The sequence below is a fragment of the Anopheles marshallii genome, chromosome 3 (assembly GCF_943734725.1).
Source record: "Anopheles marshallii chromosome 3, idAnoMarsDA_429_01, whole genome shotgun sequence".
NCBI classification, from domain to species: domain Eukaryota; kingdom Metazoa; phylum Arthropoda; class Insecta; order Diptera; family Culicidae; genus Anopheles; species Anopheles marshallii.
This window is the reverse complement of record NC_071327.1, coordinates 62,619,551-62,630,474: the sequence shown is the minus strand read 5'-3', so window position 1 is coordinate 62,630,474 and position 10,924 is coordinate 62,619,551. Positions and strand designations below refer to the sequence as shown.

Below are 10,924 nucleotides of genomic sequence, written 5' to 3'. Positions count from 1 at the left end.
GCTTGCAAAACATACCACCCATGTACCTCGGGAGGGGGGGGGGGATCGAGAGGGAAACAATTAAAATGTTTGCGTTTATGATGGGAAGCGCGGCGCTTACGATTAAATTGCCACCACGCGCGTCTCGCAAAAAGGCGTTCGAGCTACTTTACGTACGTCCTGGGGGGGGGGGGGAGGGGGAGAGGATGGATGGAACTAACTGCATACATTAACGGTACGGGCACAACCATGGCGAGAAGCTTTTCCGTATATTTTAGCATAACTTACACACTCAAACATTCATGAATGTAGAGCAATGGCACCACGCCACGCTACATTAATCCTCCAACTCCAACACTCACAGTTCCCTCCTCGCACACCGGCGATTGATTCTTCTTCCCCGCACGAGAGGGAGGGGGGTGACACGACAGAAAAACCGTACTTTATTCCCCGCCCTGCTCGACACGCTGTTGACCTGTGGTCATTCAAATATTAATGACCACTTATTATTGGCTCACCGGCCAACGCCGTGCTGGACACCATTTCCCTTCCCCGCACGTCACTTATGGATTCTCCATTTTACTTCCACCCTTACGGCCGGAAGAAGAAACCCGAGAAATGTAATGTATATACATATGTACATCCGAACCAGGGGATGAAAGGAGGATACACGATCGTTGTGAAATAATAATGATTATTATCAACATAAAAGCACCCGCCATGGTATGGTATGGTGTGCCGCCTTGTATTCGGTGGTGGGGGGGCGTGGGGTGGAGGCTCCCCAGCAAAACATGACGAACGATACACACTAATAATAGTAATATGATTGGCAACCGTCGTGGGATACAGTGATTTTCGTTTTTAAATCAAAACCATACGCTACTCTCGCGATCATTCGCTCCATAAGGGGGGGAGAGAGAGAGAGTGATAAAAAGGGTTAACGAGAAAAATAGAAGGAAGCTATAAAAAAAACAACAACAACAACGAAGGAAATCGATCCCCTTGGAAACGAAATCAAACCTAATTTCCCCCCATTTGTCCCACACACACACGCGAACAGAACGACGGTAAATCGGTGTGCATGACTGTCGAGCATAAAACCCATGACCCATTGTGTGTACTCCGGTCCGGGGTTGGTTACGAGACAAGCATAATATTTGTAATCAATCCGGTTCGGTGACGACGACGACGACCCACGATAGATTCCGCATGTTCGAATTCCGTCCCCCAAACCCCCTTCGCCCCACAGTCATCAATTGATTGATTGATACTAATGACACGCTCACTTTCGCTTCCACGTATAATGCTCTGCTTCGGAGTGGTCGGTTACCGGTGGCATTTGTGCGCTCTTGTCCCATCCTAACCCCCATTTACATTGCTGCTCACGGCGCTTCATTGCCTGTCGGGCAAATAGCACAAAAAAAACTGAACGGGGTAATATATATGTTGGTGGATTATGGTTGTGTTCTTTAGGTAAAAGCAGAGGAATTTCTATCTCGAGAGAGCTCCGAACACTCTCTGGGCTTTGATAAGTCGATTATCAATCTGAATGGATGACATACATCTTAGTGGAGAGTGAGTTCATTCCGAGCTCCACGACGAGTTGTTAGAGCTCTTTTGTGATTTGTGAGTTCGTAATTCCTAAGCATGTTGATGCTGGTGTCTGGCAATGGGATTCAGATCGGAATCTAATATTCGAACCATGATCGGATCAGATTGCATTTTACACCAAGGATGATCTGGAGTTCGAGGTCGGATTCGAGGAATAAGGATCCAAATCAACAGAAATCGGGATTACGATCCAGCACAAGAATTAAAATGCGTATTCCTCCATCCGGGATTGGCATGCAAAATAAGAATCCCAATGCGAATTCTTCGGCATCCCGATCTGGTGCGTTTGGAGTTCGGCATTAAGATCCAAGACCTACATCCTGATTCGAATCCTTCGAAATGCTTATCTGGCACGATTCTAATCCAGAATTAGGATAAAGATCTCTTTATCGGCACAAAAACCTGTTGGCCTGTTCTGCGTACGAGGGTTTTGTCCGAACGGGATTTTGGGCCGGTACGAATACGGCACCCCTCCGGGGGGTTTATCTTGATCTTTGACTAGTCGAAGGCATTTTCAATATCTGCTTGCGATTTTAATCATTGATAAGTTTATCAACTAGTAAGTGAATTGCATTGGAGTTTAATTCATCGGTAGCGACGTGAATTGGAAAAACGTCTCTACTTCTTCTTTATCGGTACATAAACCTCAAGAGGACCAGGCCTGCCATTTCTGGCTTTCTTTGACTTTAGTTACCCGTACCCGGATAGTCGGGGGATTGCTCCAGGTGGGATTTTGGACCAATCCTGTCGTTTGAAGACCGGTGCCGCTACCAATTATCTCAACGGGCCACCCCTGTCCCCATCGCTAGATATAGAATATAATCGCTGACGGTGCAAGATCATATCCACCATACACAAAAGGATCGATAATTCAGGTAATGGTAAATAAAACGTCACTTACCGTTGAAAAGGAAGCCGATCAATCGTTTTCTTAATGTGCGCAGCAGAAAATGTTCAAAATCCGCCTCGGTTTGCTGTACACATTGGACCAAATTTGTCTCTAATTAGCATTTGTTTTCACACTGACTCGCTTCACAACGTTCTTTTACAACAACAACAAAAAAACTGTATTTGTTTTTTCTTGAACTTTTTGCAACAACACCACGAAGGTTTTTTATTTTTGTAATCTTTCTTTTTTGACAATCACAACTCACATTGAACAATACTTAAACGCACAAACACACACGCCCGCACTGTAGTAACGTTCACTAATCACTTTTGCCCTTTTTCGGAGGTTTTGTAGTTAATATATCCTTTTTGGTGTTTTCACAAGAATCACTACAGAAGCCGACGGGACACTTTCATCACATACTGCGGTCTGGATAATCGGGATAAGATATGATTATCTCCGGCAAAAACATCTGCACACACACACACTCATACACTACACTATAAAGGTGATACGCTCAAATCCGCACACCGATTCCGTTTGATTTGCTGTCGGGCGATAATAGAAAGGATGATTATGGGTGGGGTTATTTCGCTGAAAGGTGTAATTAAATCATAACAATTCACTCTTCCTCTTGGCACACAAACACGCGAGCGCACACAATACACGGGAATGTGATAGGAGCAGATACACACACAACCACACAGACGATAATCACTGCGCTACTAGCAGGACATTCGCGATTAGTGCTTTGTGGTGTATCAAGGGTAGGATTACACTCGTTGTTTTATGCTTCGAACCTGTCAACACATACACCAAAATGATCATCCTTCGCCCGATCCACAACTACAACGGAATGGGCACGGAAATTACACGCACTCAAACTATGAGAACGCCTCCCCCGTATGTAATTTGCCGAGATTTCAAGGATTAATCAAAGCAGGCTACGCTTTTCACGGACAATCTGACAAATTGCACGTTTTTGCGCACATCAATGCTTGCCGTTTATAATCGTTACTTCACTGCTTTCTTTTGCTGCATCGAAGCACACACACACACACAGTAAAACGCACTCGTTTTTGGCTCATCTTTGGAACGGGGTCGTCTAAGCCGGGTTGTGCTTTCTCTACTGACCGTTCGGTCTGGTCACACATCACAGAACCTCACCTACACATATACACACATTCGCGCGCACAGACACACACACTTACGATCAGATTATCGGTTCGAAAGACCGCGTTCCGAACCACTGCACCAACCGTCTATTGCTGCCTGTGACCCCGCGCTGCAGTGAAAAGAAACATGTTGAACAGAGTAAGGCATGACAGCTGAGGCCGGAATGTTGTAATGCAATTTGAAACGATTTGTTGTGGATTTTGCAGGAAATTTTACACCCGTGTCGGGACTCTCACGCGGCCATGCTGTTTTGGTGAACCTTTTGTTTTTTTTTTTTGCACTCGGTCCGTTCGTTTCGCCGTTTGATTGTGTTGTGTTGTTATGCCGACGGTGTTGGCTAGATTTGACGAGCAGCGCTTGAGAAGGACACGCCGATTCTTTCCCAGCACTTGTTCGACAGAATAATCACTGGCACATTTCTGGCGCCCACAACACAAGCTTTCGGTCATTCTGTACCCTTTCGGTTGGCTCCCAAAGAATTGTGGCCGAAATTGGAATTGGAAAAGCACGGAAAGCAAGAGAACAGCGCATTATTTTGCTCGAAACACGACGAAGGATGATCGATTTTTTTACGATCATCCGCGCTGGATGTGTTGGAATCGCACTTTTTTTCAAGGAGGAACGATATTTACGATTGCAAAAGTGGCTAGTTTTAATAACCTCAGTTTACCGTCGCCATGGGGATGCATCCCGGACGTGTATCCTCAGGCGCAAAGCATCTTTTTCGTTGCTGCGCAATTGTTTAAATTGGGTTTTGGGGCGTTTTTCGGGACTAAGACTCGTCTTTAACATTCGCTAAGTTTTATGACGCTTAGCCCCGTCGTAAATCTTAAAGGTTTTCGATTTTTGAAACCTCAAACGTCTTCAACAACTGACACCCGTGCGGGGGATTTTCGTTACGAGACGGGTGTTGCTTTGGAAGGAGAACAGAAGGGGAGTTTTAGTTATTCATCTCATCTTTACAGGTTAGCATCATGTACAAGTGCAGCAAAACCACACTCAGTTTAATTGCAACAACACTTAGCAAAATATATTCCTACATTCCTCAAATGCTGAGAAAACGCAATCAGTCTACCGTTTTGCCGACGGCTTTCTTGCTTCCTTGTTGGGGGCAGATATTTTGGTGTCCTTTCGCACTGAGCGCACAGTGAGAAAGATGGCCGGCCCACGGGATAGCGAGCGCAATGTGCACAAAAAGGACAGCACGATGCGAAAGGGACGGTACGAGCATGTTGTGTAGTGGAAACATAAATGATGTTTCTACAACGATCGGATTAATCAAAGCAACACCAGATGAAATGAAAAGAAGAGAAAATCGACAAGCGAGAGAGAGAGAAAGTGCAAGCTAACTGTGTGAACAGGGGAGCAAATGAAAGAGAGAGCGAGAGAGAGATAGCGGTATGGCTTTTTAAACATTCCCGCAATGTTTTCCAATAATCTACAGCTTCCGGGCTTAAGCGGTTGGGAACGGCTGAACGACAACGACAACCTTTTCCACTCTTTGGCCTTCCTCGCGACCGTTGCAACGTCGCACTTTTCCACCACACACACCACCTCGTGCACACGCACACATACAAACCCACACAGTGCATTGCATTCCCGACCGGGCGTGCGGTAAAAGGCCGAGTGAAGTTATGAAAAATGGAGTGTGTGCGCAATCAATTGAAATTAATTTACGAGACAAACTGCGAACATGATTGTTTATGCTAATTTAATGATCTCCGTACCGTTACCATCCGTCACCCTTGCACCTTCCCCTTTGCTTCCCCTCTGGGTCGGACATTGCACTACCTCCCCGCCTTGACATACCCACCCCTCCCTCGCTCCCTTCCTGCCTTCCACCATCTATTCACGCTTTCACGAAGGATGGAAAGTGCGCGTGACGATGACGACTACTCCCTCCTTGGTGCATGACACTGTGCGTCTGTGTGTGCGTGTGTATAAGGGAGAAAAAATAGCCTGCGTACCAGTCGCCATGTGCGTTTGTGTGCGTTTCGTTTTCCATGACTTTTCCACAACGTACAGAGCGCGCGCAAGGACGCAAAAAAAAACGTTCATGTGGTGATGGTGTTGGTGAGCAGCCACAACAGTTTATGTTTTCGCGCTTTGCAGGTGTGCGTGTGTGAGTGTTTGCATGCATTTGCAAGGATCATTAGGTGCATATATCCTTGGGCATAAATGTACGGCAATCAACAATGAATTATGCTGTTTTAAATAATCCAAACACAGACACAGCGGTATGCATGCGTGTGTGTGTCGAATAAAATATTAGTTCAATTCATTTAACGCCGGAATCAATGTCTGCTGTGTGGGAAAAAGGTAGCAATGTTTAAAAATCACATTTACACACAATTTTTCACCGGAAAGCGCATACAACCGTATGATAATTTCCCCACACACAACCCAATAAATTATGCACGTGCAACTCTATATGCAAACAAAGTAAAGTAAAATGTAATAAACGGATTGAACATTCCTATTTTACAAACTGTTTCTTTTTTAAAACAAAGCCACGACGTACATCAAACGTTCGGCACCCATTGAAAGAAAATCTACAGAAAAATGATGCCTTTTATCCAACCACACACTTTTCCAACGCACTTATTAGAACATATTAGGCCGACGACGAACGAAACGAAAACAAAATATTCCTTTCAGGTTGTTTCTTCTGCTAAACTAAATAAACAAAACCATTTTCCATTCGCCGTTTGATGTTCGGAAGCAATCAATACAAACATTTTCCACCGAAAGAAGCACATCCGGAGTATCTATTTTTCCCCCTTTTAAATTCATTCCAACATCGAATGCGGCGATAGTTGTTCACTGCAAATGCAAAAAAGAATTAACAGCATCATCACGAAGAAGTGCCTTCCGATTGTTCTTCCATTCGACGGACAACAAATTAAACACACATACACACAAACAAAACCACACTTTAGAATATATCCGATTAGGTTGGCAGTTTACTTTGTATTATGCACAAAACAATAATGCAAAGCATTTATGTCACACATCAAAAGGATACACCGTATTTCCGGCTAGACAACACACACACACCCAGACACAAACACAAACAATAGCAAATATGAAGCACGGAAGGAAGGAAATGCACACATTTCATTGCTATTTTCGTTTCTTTGATTTCTTCACATTCGCACTTCACACAAGAATTGAACAAAAAAGGATATCAATCAAGAAAATAGGGGGTTTTTTTCGCGTTAAAACACAGCCAAGACACTGCCTTTGACGGTACACAGCCCCTGTACTGTACGCACCGCGCTGATGATGGTGGTGGTGGTGGTAACGGCACGAGACAGTGTCGATGTAGTGGTGGCGGTGGTAGCGAGGTGCGTAGGCAAAAAAGAAACAAGAACAACCAGAAGAAGCCCGCGGCAAAAGAGTAGCCATGGCGTTGTTTCCTTCCCGCTTTAGCTGGTTTCTTTTACGTTTTCACTCCCTGCTTATTCTTCTTTCGCAGTTTTCCTCCGAAAACCAATGAACAATTAATGATCGGGAATAAGTAACCATCGCACTACATCCGATTACCATTGGTTGTGTCTTCTTCGTGTCACAAAATAAAACATGTCTTCCATTTTTTTAATTTTCACCAATGAATCCCTACACACACACACACATATATATACACGGGAAAACTAATGATGCTTACGCTCTCGCACTAATTGCTGGAATATGTGTTTTTTGGCGATTAAAATCACGATTACGAAGATTAGTGGCCGAGCGAGCAGCAGTAATAAAACAAAAAAAATGCACATTCACGAATACACAACCACCCCTTCATCACATCCCCTCCGGATACCAATCCCCTTCCACTTCCGGTAATCATTACTTTGTTCCGATATGCGGGAGAAGATTATGTTTGAAGCTCTTCGCACTCCTTCCACTGCTTCTTCTTCTTCTTCTTCTTTAATCAAACACACACACACACATTCACGCGCGCGCACACACGCACGGTTCGGTGGCGAACGTTACCAACGTTTAGCACCACTTGACGCGTTCCGTTCCAGTCGAACAGCGAGCTTTATTCACATTTTCACACACCGTGTCACAGCTACGCACACCATCTACGACGCAAGAAAATACACCCAAGAGAGCAACGATTCCCGCTTGACCCATGGATCAATTACAGGAAAACACAAAGAAACTATGCCAGGCCACACCGAAATCTTGCACCGTGTTTTTTTCTCTTTGCGCGTAATTCGTGCACCAAACTTCCTGCCACAAAACCTCCAACACCACCGTGTACGGTACCGTTTCCCCAGCAAACTGCACACAAAATAATACCTTCAGCACCAACTGCACTGCTACTACGACGACACTTCTTCGCGCAACGAAACGACGGCGGGTCCGCAAAAGTTAGCCATTTTGAAAAACGCAACCGCTCGGTGCCTGTGTGTTCGACGAGACGACGGACTCTCTTCTGCGGCAAACGCATGCTGAGCGAAAAAATTGGTGCTATGGTGGTGTTGGTGTTGCCCGTGCGCGAGACATTTTGTGTGCGTGCGGTCTTGGCATACCGGAGAGACGCCGCTCCGGAATGAAACACACACAGGCGCAACATTTCGCTCGGATGCGTTTGTTTACAGGATCGGGTTGGAGGGTTATTGCCGGTTGGCGATTTATCGTACGTGAGAATGATTTATTTCGTATAATTTCTGCTAATTTGTTGATTCAATCTATAGCACAAAAGGCCTTTCAATTTCATTTCCATTGTTTCATTGGAAAACAATCACCACGCGTGGTGTGAATTACTTTCAAATGAACATAAATTTTGTTTGCTTGTTCCATGTTTTTCACGTAGTGTTATCCGCATGCTATTTAGCCGCAAAATTAGCAACAATTTTGCTGAAAGACTACAAATACGAACCCAACAACTGCCTGTGCACTGAAAATGTTGAGAATTTTCAACTTCCCACCGAAATATCCCGTGCTCCGATTGGGCTTCGTCAAATCCGGTACCGCTTTTGATACCTTCGTTAAATTGTCGACTCATTTGACGTTTAGCTTCGTTGTTCCAGAAGCGAACTCGGAGGAAGAAGCCAAGCCGTGTAGTGCGTGAAAGCGAACAATAAAACGTAAAAAATAGCAAAAACTACAACTGCAAACAAATCCCACGCGAGGGAAACGGAAGTAATTGCGCCTTTTCCGTGCCGAACAGTAGCGAAGCAGTAGAAGCGCGGCGCTTTTTTACTGCGAAAAAGTACCCGTAACGAAACACCACGCACGGTGCGCGACAACGGCAGAGCAAGCGAAAACAAACATGGCCGATGTACAGGACGCGGAAATGAATGGAAGCAGTCAAGACGTGCCGGAAAACGGACAAAATCAGATGGACAGTGAGGACAACCTGGGCGGCAATAATGGTGGTGGCGGTGGTGGCGGCGGCGGCGACAGTCAGAGCGGTCGCGACGACGAGCGGAAGCTGTTTGTTGGCGGTCTGAGCTGGGAAACGACCGAGAAAGATCTGCGTGAACACTTTGGCCAGTACGGCGAGATCGAAAGCATCAATGTGAAGACGGACCCGAACACGGGCCGTTCGCGTGGATTTGCCTTCATCGTGTACAAAGCGTCCGATTCCATCGACAAGGTTGTGGCGGCCGGTGAGCATGTGCTCAACAACAAGAAGGTGGACCCGAAGCGGGCCAAGGCACGTCCCGGCAAGATTTTTGTCGGCGGTCTCACATCAGACATCAGCGATGATGAAATTAAGACGTTTTTCGGCCAGTTCGGTACGATCGTGGAGGTGGAACTTCCGTTCGACAAGCAAAAGAATCAACGCAAGGGCTTCTGCTTCATCACGTACGAGTCGGTGCAGGTGGTGAACGAGCTGCTTAAGACGCCGAAGCAAACCATCGCCGGCAAGGAGGTGGACGTGAAGAAGGCCACCCCCAAACCGGACGGACAGATGGGTGGCATGGGCGGTGGAATGGGTGGAATGGGCGGCGGCCGTGGAAACATGCGTGGTGGAATGCCCGGACGGGGTGGTATGCGCGGTAGAGGAGGACCCAAGGGTGGCTTCGGTGGTGGCTGGGGAGGCCCCGGCGGCTACGGCTATGACAGCTACAGTGGCGGATACGGCGGACAGGGCTACGGTGGCGGTGGTTTCGACGGGGGCTTCGGATACGGCGGTGGTGGTTTCGGAGGCGGTGGTGGCTACATGAACGGTGGCCGTCAGGGTGGCCAGCGGGGCGGAAAGGGTGGCAGCGGGGGCTTCAAGCAGCGTGGTGCCGGTGGTGGTGGTGGCGATCGTCCACCAAGGCACGCCCCTTACTAAAATCAAAAATCCTTTTTCTTCCTATCCGGTTTTTACTTTTAGTTTTTTTTTGTCTCTAGTTAAATCAAGTTCAAGAAGTCTGTGTCCTTCCTTTCCCGCTCCCCACCAAAAAACTCCTATGATCGAACTTCCCGCCCGCGAGTCTCGAAGTCCGTAGTAAACGAGATTATGTATTTTAGAGTACGAAAGGAGAACAGGCAGCAGCAGACAGGCGCAGATCAGGGATTTTTATTCCACCTTAACCATAATGAATTACACACATACCACACATTTATATAGTGTTTGCATTCTTGTATCATTTCAACAGACAATAAAACAGTAAACAAATGGTGGAAAGGATCATTGTGAGTTTCTTTCATTTCGCTTCGTTTATCAAATCATTCGCTTTCCCAATCACAATGTCTGTTGGATTCAGGTTTTCCTCTTTATTTAATTCGTCCGAGTTTTTCGCAATTGGTCGCCTATCAAATCTACAAATAGTTTAATAATCATAATATTAATAATAATTACAGTTTTAAAAGAACAGAGTAAAGTATAATAATAATCATAAATGGACAATGGATGCGAAATAGATATAATTTATCAAACGTGTTCATGTGTGCGTGTGTGTGTGTGTGTGTGTGTGTGTTTGCGTGCTGGGAATTGGCGCACGCTTGTCCATATGTGCATGTGCATTCGTTTGTTAAATTGCCGCCGGCGTTCAAGTTGTCCTCTTTCAAGAGAGCTGAGCTGTTCAGCTGTTTTACCCTTAAACATTGCTCATCCATTCAGGGCCTGTGTCTGTGTTGTGATTGGTGAGACCCATAAACATAAATATGGTAGAAATGAAAAAAAAAATAAATGCGAGATCAAATAAAAGTTAACAAACAACACATCGTAGAATGAAATGCACTTAAAACAAAGTCCTGCGGGTGTACGTAGCGCAACAATGGTAAACGTGTAAAGGAATAAGAAATAAAATTGGAAAAGAAAACATT

At 45.6% G+C, this 10,924-nt stretch overlaps 1 protein-coding gene across 1 annotated transcript; it reads left to right on the top strand.

The window, feature by feature from the left end:
• The first annotated feature begins 8,933 nt into the window (after positions 1-8,933).
• On the top strand, positions 8,934-9,947 carry LOC128715056 (RNA-binding protein squid-like). The gene has a single exon (XM_053809938.1). The coding sequence runs from the start codon at positions 8,934-8,936 to the stop codon at positions 9,945-9,947; it is 1,014 nt and encodes a 337-aa protein (XP_053665913.1).
• Positions 9,948-10,924: the final 977 nt, after the last annotated feature.